The following is a 16,617-nucleotide window of genomic DNA, read 5'->3' as shown; positions in this document are numbered from 1 at the left end:
CCAGGTAAAGAAGCCTATATACCAGCTGTAAGCATTACTGTAACATTTTGTTTCTATACAAATGTAAAGTGTAAAGCAAAAGGCAAGGCTAATTTACTGTACTTGTATGTTGTGTATTGTGTAATGTTTTATATGTATTAAATACAGAGTGAAAACAAGAATTAAATAAATTAAATATAAGTCAAATTTTATTTAAATTTTTTTGAATAAATAAAAGTGGTATATTAATTAAAAGCAGAGAAAAAAAGCATAATCTTTATCTTAGTTTCAAAACTTGCCACAATTGAGGGAAATCTATGTTCCAGTGTGAGATGATTTAAGCAGTGTGCAGCATGCAGTGACTGAAAGCCTTTTCACTAGGTTTAGTTTAACTATGGGCACTACCAGTGGACCAGATTCTGTAGATGTGCAACGCCAAACGGGCTTCTACTCAGCAAAATATCCCCAACCTGTTCTGTCCTTAACAAAGGTGGATTATAATTATTAATGCATAGTAGAAGATAAGTAAAAATAACATATAATGGGAATATTTAAGCAACTAAAAGTATCATAAAAGTATTTTTAAGTAAAGCACTTTAGGTGCATGTCTTTCAACCACTGGCAATAGCAGTTGTAGATATTGTAGCAATCAGCACAAATGGATAATATCACAATAAGCTTTAGGGCACAGACATGTACTGTAAAAGGCTCCATCCGTCCTACATTGGAGTGTCAGGATAATGGACTTCAGTTTGTCTTCTTTTCTCTCTCCAATTCCTGTCACGGACATTTATTTTGTAGCTCCTCTGTCCCACTTCCTGTTCCTACTCTTTTTGGTTTCTTTACTCATTCTCATTAGTCATCATTACTTTCACCCGTTCCCTTGTTCATTTAAACCCAGCTCTCCCTCCATTCCCCTCCCAGTTTGTCTCTCAGTTATCACTTGCCTGTTTACACTCCCCTGTGTTCATGGAGAGTGAGCCATTTGTTGGTTTGGAAGAAACCTGTTTGTAGCGGTTTGGTCTTCTGTTTAGATTCCTTGTATAGTGTTTATTTGTACCTGTTTGTTAGTTTTTGTCTTAGTATTTAGGTTTGGCCCTTTGTTTTATTTCTGTCTGTCAGTTTGTTTAGCATTTAGTTTGGTTGTTCATTAGTCCCTTAGTTCCACCTCACTTAGGTATTTAGGTTATATCCTTATTTCTTGTTTGCTCAGCCGGTGTATGTACATTTCCCTATCCTCCTTCTGGAGGTAATTTCTGTCTGTCTGCCTACGGTTAATAAACCATTTACTTTAATCTCCCCCCTCTCCCAGTCACCTTATGTGTGTCCTTAATCATACACAAATTCTCACATGGAGAAAGAAAACCCTTGAAAAGCCAAACAACTGCATTGTTCACATTGCCAGATAAAACCCAGTTTCAATGATAACAAAGCAATAATATATAAAACTCACAATCTCTCCCAATTTATTATTATTTTTTTTTAGAAAAGAAACCCTCTTAGCTAACTCAGGCCAAATTCAACATTTGTTTTACTCTTACACCATTTACAGTACTAAGTTAAAAATGTGCAACTAATTACTTTTACCTCACAATGACAGGATATATATTATAACAGTAAATGTTATGATATGTTCTATTGTCTCACTATTGGTACTAGAATATATTTTGCTTTAACTGATTTATGTCAACTGACTGGAAACCAACATCTCCTGTGGGGACAAAAATGAAAGCTACATGAGCATTAGAAGATGAATGAATACAAAAACATTTTGGTCTTTCCCAAGAAATTACCCCAACATTGCTCAATGAATATTTGGTATTATTTTTAAACAGTTTCATATTTGAAGCATTTTCTTTCTCAGTCACTCAACTATCAGCTAATTCTCATTAATATCATTTATGTATAAACATTCAACATATTTGCTTCCTTACTTAAGGGTATAAAGGATTACAACTAAACACTACTTTGTCCAGATGCAGGGATTAAAATTAGGTATCTGTATTTGAAGTAAACGTTCAGAATGCTTCTTTGTGGTTAAAAACTGAACTGGTAGAGAAGATTCAGTTGTGCCTGAGGCCAGAGACAATGTGGCCTATTTTTCTTGCCCTCTACTGCCCTTGTGTGGTGATTATAAGAGACAGTTGCTGAAACTTACAATGACCGTGAAATAAAAGTTTGCAGACGGGTTAAGTGTAAAGTCTTCAGACATTTTGCAAGACAAAACTGAACTGCCCCACTTTCTCTGACATCAAATTTTATAAACAGGAATTAGTGGATCCCTCTATGACAGGGCTGCCTGCAAAATCTTCCAGTTATCCCATTTGTAACAACAAGAACAAGTAAAAAGTGCTCTGCAGAGAATCCCATGTGCTCTTCTCAAAGTGTATCATTTGATATTCCTATCTGAATCTGTAGCAACGATACCACATGACACATTTTGATCTTGGCGCAAAGCCCAGCATGAGCTCAGGAGATGTAGATCAAAAACAAAACAGACAGCTTCTGTAGGCGTTACACTCCATCACATAAAAAGGCGAATATTAAGACGAAGCCATCACCAAGGCCTGTCAATAACTACAGTACTGCTGCAGGTGGCAACAGATCATCCATTGTTACAGCCTCTACTGTACACCAGTGAGATATTTTAGTAAGGTAGGCTACCAGTTACACAAGGACTGCATTTAAGCAGGCAATTTAGAACTTTCAAGCTGATTATTATTTCATCAAAACAGAACTATAATTTTTGCAAACACAACAAGAAAGCAATGAGTTGTTGTGTAATAGATACATATAAGATTAACAACAAGAATGTTAATAGAGCAAGAAGATACAGTGAGTGTAATATGAGTGTGAATCAGCCTGTCATTAGGACATTATCAATTATGTTAAAAATGCAGATAACTTTATCTTGCAATACTGCATGGTATTTTGGGAGTCTGGCCCTGTTGATCTAAATGTACTTAGTAAAGACAATTCAAAATATCCATCACTGCAAATTAAACCTTATTTCTCTCAGTAAAGTTGTGACACTGGTTAGGTGTCAGCCATTCAAACAAAATATGGCTACTTAATGTAAAAAAAAGCTTAAATCAGTTTAATTTAAAAAACGTTCTACCTACCGTATATTGTTTACTGTGGGGAAAAAACAGTATACAGAAATAATCTTAATAAAGAAGGCATTTGTAATTTGAATTTTTCACGGACTAACTCATGGTATATCAACCGACACTTCCACCCGTTTACAGCGGTTGTAAACGTGAGAAAACAAGTCGCAGGTCCCACCGAGATTTGAACTCGGATCGCTGGATTCAGAGTCCAGAGTGCTAACCATTACACCATGGAACCAATTAAATACTGATCGTGGCAAATTTCACTCGTATTCATTTGTCAGGTGTTTGTTTTCTCTTAGATCATTACATGATTTTAGTGGGTGGGAAATGTACGAAATGAAAAAACACATTTAAACTGAAATAAGACCTTAATGTGCTCACTGGTTTTATCAAACGGCTTCTCTGTCTGCCTACTAGTGGCGAAAAAAAAGAATTACAGCTTTTCTTAAAAGTCACTTGCCGGTTTATTAGGTACACACGTTGTTAAAACTGTTGTATTCAAATACAAATAAATCTGCAAAAAATAAAAGTATTTTCAAAGTGTTAGAAAGATCATTTATTGTTGTAGCAGTTTTTTAACGCTTGTTCAATTAAATGATCATTGAATTGAGCTCAGCTTGTTTTGCAGTAAAGAGAGGTGGTGTTTATTGCTCTGCCTACCCACTGATACAGTTTCCATAAAATCATATAATTAAGACTTTTTACTGTGTGCTCAATGATGCTGTGTGACTGTGAGACCTTGACCTGACATGACCCGGTAATTTTACGTTTGGAAAAACAACGACATTTAACATGGGTGAACAATTCAAACTGAAAGTGAGCAGTATAATCATAAATAACTTTTAACTGGAAATGGGTCACAAAATATTGCTGATTTAAGTAAATATTTAAATCAACATAGGTGTTGTGAAATCACCCCAAAGTATGCAGGTGAAAAGGGAATTCCAGGTAAACTTCTGTCTTGTAGAGTTGTACGATTACTATATATCAGTGAAAGCTGTGATGATGTTGGCCTTGAGATAACTACATGAAAACTATTCAATTTGTCTCATGGAGAAAACAGCCATTTCTCTTTTCTCAATTTTCAGTTTCTTTGGAAACCTTTAGCTTTATACTAATGTGGAAATAAATGTCCACACAGAAGTGTTTTCTGTGTTCTGACCTCTGTAATTATAGACTGATTTTGACAAGTCTTTTGTCATAATATATACTAGTCCAGACTGAGTTGTTAAAGGGCTGATTTAGTTACGTGGAGTTAAGTGTGTCCATGTACATTCTGATCTACATTTGGGATAGGTTATAGAAATCGAAGAAGTGAAAACGATCAGCCTGACTCGGATGAACACTGATTATATATCAAGAATTACTAAGTGAAGATCCAGCTCTTCTCTGACTGATCCACACACAGTTCCTGTAGCAGGACGTGACCAAAATAAAGATCTTCACACATCACAGCCAAGTGCAGTCAAATTTTAAATGTTTAAATAAGAGCATGGTTACACTGATAATGTAAAGAATTATGCACCAAGAATTCTTTTTGTTTTTTCATTTTTCATGTTATCTTCACCTTTCTTTGCCTCACATAAATCTGAGTAACCCACTCTCTGTAGGTGATGTCAGACTGAAGTGAAAGTGACAGTTTTTTCAGCAGCAGTGTGGTCAGCATCCAGGTGCAGCCTCTTGAAAATAAACCAAAGGTGCAACTCTGTCAGAGCATTTAGAGGAAGAGCCTCTTCTCAATGGCAGCCTCTGTGAAAAACAGCCTGAGCTGGAAAATACAGCTGACTGGTTGTCTGCAGCAGAAAAGATTTTTATTGAAGCCCTGCATTAGTCACAGTCCTCACAGTTCTTTTTTCCTCCCACAATATTTAAAAAAAATTTATATATAGTTTACGAAGCCACTGAAGGATATTTTTACTTTAACTAAATCTGTTTTGTGTTGTTTAGAAAATGCTGAATCCATGTGTAGAGTACTTGCTTCCATCTTAAAAAAGGATAATGTATTAATTGTTTTATGATGTTAATTTCTGCTGTGTGATGGATGTGGGTGGGTTCACTGTACATTCCATAAAATTGTGTTGTCCTATTTTCAAAAAGTTGAATACATTTTTGTTGATCTTAACATTGTTCATTGTATATACTTTTTACATTCACTTTTTTCTGCACATCAAACAGTTGAATAGATTTTACTGCATGTAAATATATCTAAAACTTAAAATTGCTTGAAAGGAAAAAGGCATCAAGACATCCACTGAGACAGCTGCTGCTGCTAAATTAGAAATTAGTTTGTCATTAGACCAGAGAAGCAACACGAGAATGTTAGTTATATTATTTATTGACATACTTTGCATTGAAATCTAAATCATTTAGGACCAGACTGGCCTGAAGAATAACTCAAGAAATTTCCCATCGCCGTGACTCCGCTTAAATACAGCGTCAGTTGCCCAGCAGCAACACTCATACCTGCATTTGAACATAAGTGGTGTTTTTCCTTTTCAGGAAGTTTCTGTTTTTTTGTCCAACTGTAAATCAGAAGTCTTTTGGTAATTTTGTCTGCTCCCTCCTCCAGGTTGACATTTTTCTTTTCATTCATTCAATTGAAATCCTTTGAGTGCTTGTCTAACTGCAGTGTGACCTCGTCTTATAAGCTGTCTCTGAAGTACTCAGTTGTATTTGCTCCATTGGCTCCTTGACTTACTGACTGCATTTCCCTTCATTGGGCCATCACTCAGGGCTTGTGTGCTGTCAGCTGGTCAACATGTCCATCATCTGTGCAGAAAACTGCTTCTACTGAACAACCAGAACTTCTCTACTGTACTGAGCTGACTCTCTGAAACCTGCCATGATGTCTGTGACATATCTTTCCTAAATTTGAGAAAGATAATTTGCTTAATAATTGGCCACAATCCAATTATGTCAGCAGATAGAAGAGACAATCTTTCAGCTAGTGCGGTCATCTATGGTGGGTTTTACAATGGTCCATCTGTGGTGCAAGACCATGCATAACAATACTGTATATAGCACAATGGCAATACAAATATGCATTATTTTATATTTGCATAGTGCATAATATAATAAGAACATTATACTTCTATCTTTTTAAAAATCAAATGAAGTTTTATGTAATGCACACCTAAAAGACATATACATAGAGTAACTTCACACCTGCTACAAATCTTTGCTGACCTCCAGTGGTTGCTGTGTTCTAACTGCTGTCATACTGTATACTGGTGTACTCAATGACATCAGTGTTGGCTATGGTTACATTGCTCTGTGTGTGCTAGGCTGAGTACAGTCTAATTTTAGTCACAAGTGTAAAAAAATGCATCCCTCTTATTTATTAGAGTGGAGCCCCTTCATCAGTGCAGTGGGGTCTGGAAAAATAAAACTTTAAACCTGGCTCTGGTTTCACTGCAACACAAGCACATTGGTCACACTGTGTTGTCCAATCACGTACACCCCAGTGCACATTCTTTCTGTAATGTGGACACTGTGCTCTTACTGCTTGACAAATGTCTACTATCTAATAAGGCTTTAAACGCATTACTCTGCTTCTCTAACTGGACTTAACTGTATTCATTGAACTGTACATACAACATGCTGCTCTTTTATTGCAAAGGTTGTTTAAATCTAGACCCCCTACCTCTAGTCTAGTGAAACAAAACACTTCTGACTACATGCATTAGAGATGTCAGCTGCAATCAAAGGTAAAACCAACTTACTGTTCACCAACTGGGAATTTATCACTAATAGGTTTATAAGAAATTTATCATTGCAGCTGACTGTGTGTAAAGTCAACATGTTCTTTTTCAACTTTAAAGCTCAAAAAAATAAAGGGGATCCACAAATGTTTAAATAATAAAAAGTTCCACAAATGTGCCTATAAAATATTTCTTATTTGATAGAGGGGCCTCCTTCATTTATCAGTATCAACATTCTTGTCAACATTCATTATCAGGACATTTCAATATTCAGAGGAACAGATGAAGAGAGGCAGGCCCCATCTAAAAATGTGACATTACAAGCAAATGTATCAAATTCATCTAGCGTCCAGAGCATTAACCTGACTGAAACAGGTTTCTGATGGCAGAAAAGACTTTTAATTTTAAACCTATTTACCAAAACAACAAGCAGAATTGAAATGACAGCAAGTGGAAAAACCTTCCTTAGAAGAAAAACAGTCACAAAGTATGATCCACTGTCACCACATTGGTCAAAGATGGCATAATGTCCAGCACTAATGAGATGCTGTCTGGGCATCGATTGTCAACATGTTATTGCTTCTACAGAGAGTGAAATGGAATTCACATAGTGAATGAATAAATTCAATTCAATAAATAACAAAGTTAATTAGCCTGGTACAACCATAAAGTATTTTAAATAGACTTTTTTTTTTCTTTTTTTTTTTTAACACACAGTTCTCTTTGTAAATACTGCACAGGGTATCTGTGGGCCTAGAATGGGTCAGATGAACCCTTGTTTTAAATTTACAATCTGAGAACAGAGAGAGAGATAGAGAGAGAGACAGAGAGAGAGAGAGAGAGAGAGAGAGAGATGGAGAGAGAGAGCGAAATAACATTTTAGGTAACTTCAAAAACAGTTCACGAAATGACTCATCATCTCACAAGAAGATAAATTGTGTTCTCTACATAAGTGGGTATCCATTATCTGATCATGCTCTTCTTTTTTTTTACTTCTAGTGTCACATTGATTAACATAAAAATCACCATCACTATTATAAATGAATAAATAAAGCAGTTAGCTTTATAAATACAAAACATAAAAGGTCAAAGTATCCCTTCTTATCAACCAGTACTTCAAAAATATAAACTAAAATTTTTGTATGAAAAAAATTACATAGAAAACAACACAGGATTTTATCACTTCAACAGTGTGGGGGAAAAAATCCAAACTTTAGACCTACTATGAGTGTGAAACTCCCAGTAATGCAGTAAATACTCAAACACTGGTTACCTGACTGCATCTTCAGATACAATGGGCATCTACACTGCAACTTACAGTAAAATAATCTCTTGGGTTACAAACAGTGATCACATTAGTATCATAGTATTGTTACTGTGTGATCAGTGATGAGTAACTATAAATAAAGAACCATTACAATATTGATCTATTCATCCATGCTTTCTTAGACTCTGAACTTTCTCAGCTTGGTATCCATGTGCGTTCTCTGCTGTTGTGACTGAACATTCCTTTGCTTTGGAGTAGATGATCAAAGTCGCTTTATGTCAGCTGCATTGTGATCTGTGGCTGCTGCACACAGTGACGAATCATAAACTCAGGTCTCAGCATGTAGTAAATCTTTGCCTGCTTAGACATGGCCAAGGTTGCCATAACTTTCTTCCTGTAGAGAAAATAACTTCCATTTAGGGGATATTATAAACTTGGCTGCCCTTGAATAGTTAACCTTTATCATGGGCTAAAAGTGATTGTGGTGATAATTCTCTCCCTGTAAATAAACTGTCCACCCAATTCATGTTTGCCACCCTTAGCACTGTTTGGAACTATGTTCCACTTCAGGAAGTCCACAAACAGGACAGGCAGCAGTTCTGTAAGAAAATAAAATGGGTGAATGGTCGCTGGTGTGTGGGGCACTCTTTCCTTCCCTCCCCTATTCAGGGCCACAGAAAGAGTGTGAGTGAGGGAGCCAAAGAGATCAACTTCCAGAGGAGCTGTGGCTGTCTCTCCATCTCAACATCTGCGTTTCTAAATCAAACACACACAGAGACAAAGGGAGGGCCGTTGGCTGAAAGTTGCCCTGATCCTGGCACAATGTCAGGGCCGGGTGGAGTATGTGCCCTCTAGAGCAGAGAGCTGGGGCTTTCTGGGGGTGGTGGAGACGTATGCGTTGGGCTGTGACGCATGGGCAATATGTCATAATGACTGGGAATGTGGCTGCTACGGGGAAGGTCATAAGGGCTCTGAGAGAAACCGGTGGCCATTCCATTTGGTCCTTGCAGGACACTCACTGATGGCTCTGTGATAGGAAAAAGGAGGAGAGGGACAGTACATTAGAAAAACACATGGGTTGAAGAGGGGGTGGACAAGCTGTGGAAAAAAGATGAAGGAGAAGTGCATGCATAGAAAAGCTTCTCACATTTTCTGTGATCAAGCCCTAGAAAGTCTGTACAGGCTCACAGCAGGTTATGTGACCATAGGGGCCATAAGCTACAGGACCCTGTTGAGCTGCACACAGCATCGAGGCAACACACTCACCAACATCATAGACATTCCTGCTCACACTACCCAGGAGGGTGGCTGTGCCTCCAAAGGGCACTTCACGGTGGGAGGGGGACTTCATCTCCACATAGCTGCTCTCTGTGTGCTTGCAAGCCAACCCTGGTGGGTCTCTAATGGTGGCATATGGATTCTCACTGTTAAGGGAACAGGAGCTGTTGCTGCACATGGAGCCCTTGATGTAATCTGCATTAGCCGTGAGACAAGGACATATTAAGTATCAGCAAAGATGAAGACGTTGTCACTGATTCAAGCAATGGCTTTAATGCTAGACTCTGATATTACCACTAAAATTTAAATGGACATTTGAGTCTGGCCTGGCAAATGGCAATGAACATTTTTGCCATTCTGAAGAAGTTGTACTTCTTTTGTCTCCAACAGGTGACTAATGGTGATATATAGTATTCAGAGCACAAAGGGGAAGAAAGTGGAAGGCTCATCTCATCCATAACAGTCTCATCGGCCTGATAAGAAGCCTCATTAGAGACCGCAGCAAAGCTGCTTCAGACCACTCTTCACACCCCTGGGTACCTCACATTCACCACCGAGTGCACAGAGTGGGAGACAAAATGAAGTGTCGGGCACTGAGCCATAGAGAGCAATTACCATTGGAACAAAACCTCAGCCCACCATGATCTTGTCCAAATTGCAGAGTTTTCACATAAATCATGGAGAATATAAGGACATGGGATTTTGGGTCAGAGAAACAACAATCTCTGAGGGGGATAGAGACCAAATGCAAAATAAAAATATTTTACTGTGGAGCATGAAAGGCTTTTGTAATATTGGTGCTGGTGAAGCTGAACAGGATTCCGCACGCACGCATGCACGCAGCACACGCACACACACACACACACACACACACACACACACACACACACACACACACACACACACACACACACACACACACACACACACACACACACACACACACACACACACACACACACACACACACACACACACACACAGTTGCTTTAATTATATACCTTTTCTGGAACCTCTCTGTGTTTGCATCTCCCCCTGTTGAACATCTGTAACAAATGTCAAAACATAAATGTCAAACATCACATATGAATTCCTCCATTGTGTAAATAAAATATCTCATTAGGGTACAATTTAGTATATTTTCCAGAAAAATATGAGTCACATGAGAGTGAGGAGTTATTGAATGCTTCACCCGCTTCCGCCCAAGGCTTACAAGCTTATGTAATCAACTGTGTTTATGGTGAGATATTTGTCAGACAACAAAGCATCATGAGCAGTAGACAGGGTTGTTTAAGACTACATACTTTAATATACCAGGATGAACATGCACAGCTTTTATGAGAGCGATTTGTAATCATGAATGTTCTGCTATGTGCTTTAACACAAATTGGAAATGTGCAGATCAAGGGATTTGACTTTTATGTTAAGTATGACAAAGCATAAATGGTCTTTACATGCAGCTTTCCTGTAATATGTTTGTTAAAAGTACACAGTCTCATTTGTCATATAAGTACATTTTTTTACAACTTTTACATTTTAAACGTCTACAAATAATTTATCTATTATGTACACATGATTAAAATATTACTTTAACCACCATTTGCATAAATGAACACTGTACTACCATTGAACAATTGTTTATACACATTATAATGTAGTTTTACCCCAATGTACTGTACTTTGTGTGTATTTGTATCTGTACAGTGTTTTTTTCAACATTGGCAACTTTACTATGAAGACATATTTAATATTATAATTACTGATTTACTATTTTTTCATTCACTGTTTATACACTTTATGTCTTCAATTATGTATGTTCATGAGTTGTTTACAAACTTATTTATAAACACACTGCTTACAACTATATAAGTTGTAATAAACTACTTACTAAATGTTTATATTCTGCTAACAATTGTTGAATTAATAAAAATGGGTATATAGAAATTGTTCACATTTAGCCAACATAGCACAGATAATAAAGTTAGGGCATTATTGTCATTTGTCTAGCACATTTAATTTTCTATAATCCACAGACCCAGAGCTCAGTGTAAGCCATGATAGAGAAATGTGCCACTGGGGGAAGTGAAAGACGACTAATGAGCTCACAGTGACCTTGTTCACCTCTCTGCCACTGCTTTCTCTGTCCCACATGCATATCTTATCAAAATCAGAGCAAAGGTTATGTCTAACAAGAAACCCCTGGTTCATCTTCATTCACAGCAGGGTAGCCGTGTCCAGGCCAGTGCCAATATGACATTTTCACTAATAACATATGAGTCTGTGCCCTTGAAATAACAACCCTACAGAGTTCAAATTCAGGATGTATGCGATGTGTCATGATAAGAGGGTGAAAAACTAACCTAGGTCATTGAGGTTGCAGTAGGCTCTCCACTCTGAGCCATTTCTGCTCTTCAGGGTGCTTGACTGTGAAAGAAAGAGCACAGTTTGGTGCTGCTTTTATTCTGTAGTGTGTTATTGGGAAATAACGTTTAATGGGAATACACATGGAGAGTGATCATACTTTAAGGGTTAGAGTGCCATCCAGGTTGCTGGAAATGGTTGAGACAACATTACACTGGGCTACAGTGTGGTAACTGGGGTTGGAGAAGCACTGACCAGTGCTGCTGCTGCTGCTCTGGCTCTGATTGACTTCTGCAGCACTAGTCCTCATCGCTACAGTGCTGCCACACTCTGAGGATTTAAAGAACAGGTTTAAAAGTTTAAAATGTTTAATGAGTGTCTGTGCATATAATAACTGTAATGCATGAAGATTTAAACATGTATGGTGGTGTTGCCCACAGAAAAGAATTAATTTAATCAAATGTATAGATAACTGATGGATAAATGCACACTAACTGAATTATCCTACCAGATAGGGAATAGTCAGTGTTGGTTATGTGCATCGCCTGGGTGTAGGACACACTGGGTTGCATCTCATGGCTTTTGTCCCTCTGTCTCTGTCTGTACCACACAAACAGACTGAGCATGGCCATGATGATGAGGAGGAGAAAGATGATGCCCATCACAGCCCCTGCAGACTGGCGTTCTGAGCCTCGTGCTGGGCTAATTTTGGTGTAAGGGTTTAGCTCCTCCATCATCAAAGCTGCTACAGAGAAATCACAGAAAGTGGGTTGTTTAAACAGTATGTACCCCTCTGTGTTTGAGTAACAATACAACAGAAATCCTCGATCATCTCAATCGCCTCTCACCTTGATCACAACGGATGCCTTTATATCCGGGGCTGCAGTAGCATGTTCCAGTCACATAGTCACAGGTAGCATTGTTCAGGCACTCACACAGCTGCTGGCAACCGTATCCAAATGTACCAGCAGGGCACTCTGCATGGGAGAGAGGTGCATTACTACATCCATCAAAATTAAAGCACTTAGAGAGTGGGAGTCAAAGTGTTTATAGAAAACACACAAAACCACCCTCATCCACAGGGTAATTTTGTTCAGAGCTAAAATGTGCTGGGCCTACTCAACTCTGCTCACAGCTCGTCCCAGTGAAGCCTGTTCGGCAAGCACACTGGCCAGTGATGTGGTCACAGTCTGCGCCGTTTTGGCACCGACAGACATCAGAGCAATCCCTGCCGTAGAATCCCGAAGGACAACCTGAGAGGAAAATATAAAAAATATTGGGGTGGGGAAAACAAAGAGAGGGGAAGACAACATAATGAGTCAAGGTCATATTGCAAAGGAGCAAGAAAATCAATACCATTCAATGCCTCTGCAGCATACTTAATATAGGATAATGTGAATGAATGGAAATGAACAATTTCCTGCTTCAGCTGAAATTATGTTGTAAACACAGAGGGGCAGATAAAGAACAAGACAACGGGAAATAGTAAGAATCTATGTTTTAAAAGTGGGGGGAAAGGTTAAAACAAATATCATTTTCATGCACAATAGCAGCAGCATGACGCCACACAAATGACTGAATAAAACCCTTGGGTGATAGATAATGGAATTCAAATTAGTTCACTTATGTTGATGATTTGCACTATCCTTGAGTGAATGACTGGAATGTATAATAAGTAAAATAATGAAGTGACCGTTAAATTTATTTTGATGATGCTCTCTCTAAAAACCTGTAAATTAAAACCTAATATCATCAAGTTGCCCAGTTGTTTCTGAAAAAACATATCTGATGTATCTGCTGCAGTTCTGTTGGACACCCAGTAGATGACAGTGTGACTACTGAATGTGAAAGACTCACGCTGCGTGCAGTAGAGTCCGGTCCAGCCGGGGCTGCACCTGCACTCCCCGTCGTAGGCACTGCACTGAGCTCCGTTGTGACAGTTACATGAGTTGAGACAATCAGGGCCCCAGTGCCCAGAGGGACAGGCTGCAGACACCAGAGACACGGTCAAACTCATGGTCACACACTTTCCATATAAACCCTATGTTCTACATGTGCATATATTCAGACCATAACACATAAAGTATGTTTTTGAGGGATTGCATAGATATTCACTACTACTGCAGATTGAGCTTTACCCTGGAGAAGCACATATTTTATAATATATGAGAAGACAGTAATATAAAATATATCTGATCATAAGTTATTTTTACGTGAAGTTGCAATAAAAATCCACTCTTTTGGTGGCATAGCATTTTTGGTGGCATAGTATCTCAGAGCTCTGCTAATGATCTTTGGCCAAAAAGCTGGAAATCAAACAGATAAACTGTTATGACAATAAGTTGAGAAAGCTTTGTGTTTAACATCAGCTGGGGCTGAAGGCAGTTCTTGGATTGTGTAAAGTCATGAAAATGATTAATGTGCATGAAGGTAAGTGTGAGAGAGAAATTAGGAGTGAAGTCAGATAGTGTGTGTGAGGAGGGGGGTTAATTAAACACACAATGGAGGAGAAAAGCCATACCATGAGAGCAATCCTCTCCTATCCAACCAGGAAAGCACTGGCACGACCCATCAATAGGGTTGCAGGTGCCGTTGTTGGTGCAGAGGCAGATCTCAGTGCAGGCTCTCCCGTACCTTCCACTTGGACAAACTACAAAACACAAAAATCCAAACATCACTGATCTGCATGTTATCATTTACATGCGAAGGCTATTAAAATCCATTAACACTGTGACATTAAACTTGGACATGTTATTGTGAGCACATTTATTCAGACAAACTCAATCTGTGAATGGTTGTGTGAACATATTCCTCTAATGGATGATATTGTTCTATTGAAGTGGACATGAAGTGTAGCGATCTGTTTAGACAAAAGAAAGAGTCAATCACTGCCTCCTGTGGCACAAGTGCCCCATTTCCACTTACTGGGGTGGAATGAATGATGTGCCACAGAATTAAAATAGACCATGTACACAGACTGCTGTATACATTTTTTATGAAATTAATATTTCAATGTTCTCTGGCACGCTTCAATAAAAGATGTCATTTTCAATGAAATCTCTATTGTGTTTTCTTGCTGGACCATGGGACAAATTGAGCCAAGGTTTATCTAACCGTCAGGATCAGGGAGCTGCAGCACCAACAGATACATCAAAGGACTCATATAAAGAGAATAGCCCAGCATTAGAAATATCAGATAAGGTGGCTGGCTGTAAAAGAGATAGGTCTAACTCATTTTCATGTAGGTTGCTTTTAATGATTACATTTCAACAGGCTTTCCCCAGTTCTTGACACCTCTTTCAAGCTCCTTCAAGCAGGCTGTCATTAGGCCATGACGATGGTTCCCCTATATTGCAGCTTTAGGGGATTGAAGGCCCAACACACCAGGAGAGCTTCATTAGACTGGAAATTTGTGTGCCGGACAGACGACAAGCCAGGACACCAGGATACCTCAACGAATGCAGAATGTGTATGTTGTTTTCCACCTTCTTTCCTTGTTGCATAACACCTGCTCACCAGTGCTCACCAGTAATTACAGTCCAGACAAATTAGGACTGGCTTTCATTTTTTTTTCTTGTTCCTCTTCTTTCAACTAACCTATTAAAGTTTTATTTGTAAGACATGGCTCAAAGCCATGAAAGAGAATTCAAAAAATCCCCTACTGCTTTTCGGTAATTTATTAAAAAAAAGGTTAATTATTAGAAGTAAGATGTGTAATACATGCGGATGTAGGAAGTGTATCTTTCCTCAACACTCATGTGCAAGTAACCGCTGACAAGACAAATACTAAACCTCTGGTCACATCTGTCACTTTCCCCATAGCCTCCCACCCCCATTTAGCGTTTATTAGCTGAAAGTATTTAAACGTATGTGTTCATAACAAACTATAATATAATATAGCTTTATGCAGCTACTCGGCCATTTCTACTGCAAGTTTTTTTACACTGTTTACAACTACATATAATGTGGTTCAAAACATTTATGCTCCTGTACATACTTTGGTCAATGAATAGATGCAGAGCGGGACAGAGAAAAAAAAAAACTATGGGGTCACTCTGAATTTTAAATACAAAATAAAAAGTTCTGACCAACCTATTTTTTTTTCAATTTACATTTACCTACTTGTTACTAGGTTTTGCATTAAATATTTTTTAACTTTTATACACTAAGAATACACCATTAAAGGAACATTGACATAACTTTTTGTAAGTGTCACATTTTTTATTTTAGTGGATAATTACACATATTTCACACTTAACACTCAACGTATCTTCTATTTAAAATGTGCATTGGCTCACAAGGACACATATGTGTTAAACTGTCTCATGACTTCTAAAAAGGTAACGTCCTCATTAAAAACATAAACCTCAATTGAAGAACTCTAAAGAGGCATGACTGCCTGCAAAATCTTCCTGAGTCCATGCAATATGCAGTGTCCATGCAATACACACAGAAAAATTTGCCTGGTCACCTTAAATTACATTTACTGTAACTAGCAGAATATGTTGAGAAGTTTAGCAAAAATGATTTTCAAGCATCTCTCATTACGGAAGTAGGAAGAAGGACAAAACATTTACTGGAAGGATTCTTTGTCTGAAAAGTGAGTATCAGCATGTTCAGTCAAAAGTTGAAGGTGAAGTTTTTTTCCTTCTGCTCTAAGGTGCACAGATAATAGCCATTATTCAGAGTTTTAATGCTATAAGCCACTGGGAGGGGCAGAAGGTCATCTGTTGATTTTATTACAGACAGTGAACACAGCAAGGACATAAGACAATGTGCAGGTGTCCTCACAAAAAGGCTGGGACAGTAAAGGTTTATCGACATGTAACTGAACCTACTACAGAGTACGGTGATAGAGGCATCAGCACATAATAACTCTATCATTGTTTAAATTGTCTTAATGTTACTTCCTAATAAT

General features: G+C 38.1%; 1 protein-coding gene and 1 non-coding gene across 12 annotated transcripts in view; both read right to left on the bottom strand.

The window, feature by feature from the left end:
• Positions 1–3,255: 3,255 nt before the first annotated feature.
• Positions 3,256–3,327, bottom strand: trnaq-cug (transfer RNA glutamine (anticodon CUG)). The gene has a single exon. It is a non-coding gene; the product is annotated as a tRNA-Gln (tRNA).
• Positions 3,328–5,320: 1,993 nt separating this feature from the next.
• The window catches only part of megf11 (multiple EGF-like-domains 11), a 79,782-nt gene continuing 68,485 nt past the window's right edge, over positions 5,321–16,617 (bottom strand). For 6 of the 11 annotated variants that reach the window (XM_067500489.1, XM_067500491.1, XM_067500488.1 and 3 more), the window contains 10 exons: positions 14,221–14,349; positions 13,557–13,685; positions 12,824–12,952; positions 12,548–12,676; positions 12,208–12,444; positions 11,860–12,029; positions 11,699–11,762; positions 10,340–10,384; positions 9,327–9,533; positions 5,325–9,087 (listed from right to left, as the gene is read on the bottom strand). In XM_067500489.1, coding sequence (XP_067356590.1) covers positions 8,912–9,087; positions 9,327–9,533; positions 10,340–10,384; positions 11,699–11,762; positions 11,860–12,029; positions 12,208–12,444; positions 12,548–12,676; positions 12,824–12,952; positions 13,557–13,685; positions 14,221–14,349 — 1,415 coding nt within the window. In that variant the 3' untranslated portion in view covers positions 5,325–8,911. Of the gene's footprint in view, positions 9,088–9,326; positions 9,534–10,339; positions 10,385–11,698; positions 11,763–11,859; positions 12,030–12,207; positions 12,445–12,547; positions 12,677–12,823; positions 12,953–13,556; positions 13,686–14,220; positions 14,350–16,617 lie in introns of all 11 variants that reach the window. The other 5 variants (XM_067500492.1, XM_067500494.1, XM_067500496.1 and 2 more) reach the window with 4 other exon arrangements.

The sequence above is a fragment of the Channa argus genome, chromosome 4, assembly GCF_033026475.1.
Source record: "Channa argus isolate prfri chromosome 4, Channa argus male v1.0, whole genome shotgun sequence".
NCBI lineage: Eukaryota > Metazoa > Chordata > Actinopteri > Anabantiformes > Channidae > Channa > Channa argus.
The sequence above is the reverse complement of the archived record's forward strand: the minus strand, read 5'-3'. Positions and strand labels throughout refer to the sequence as shown.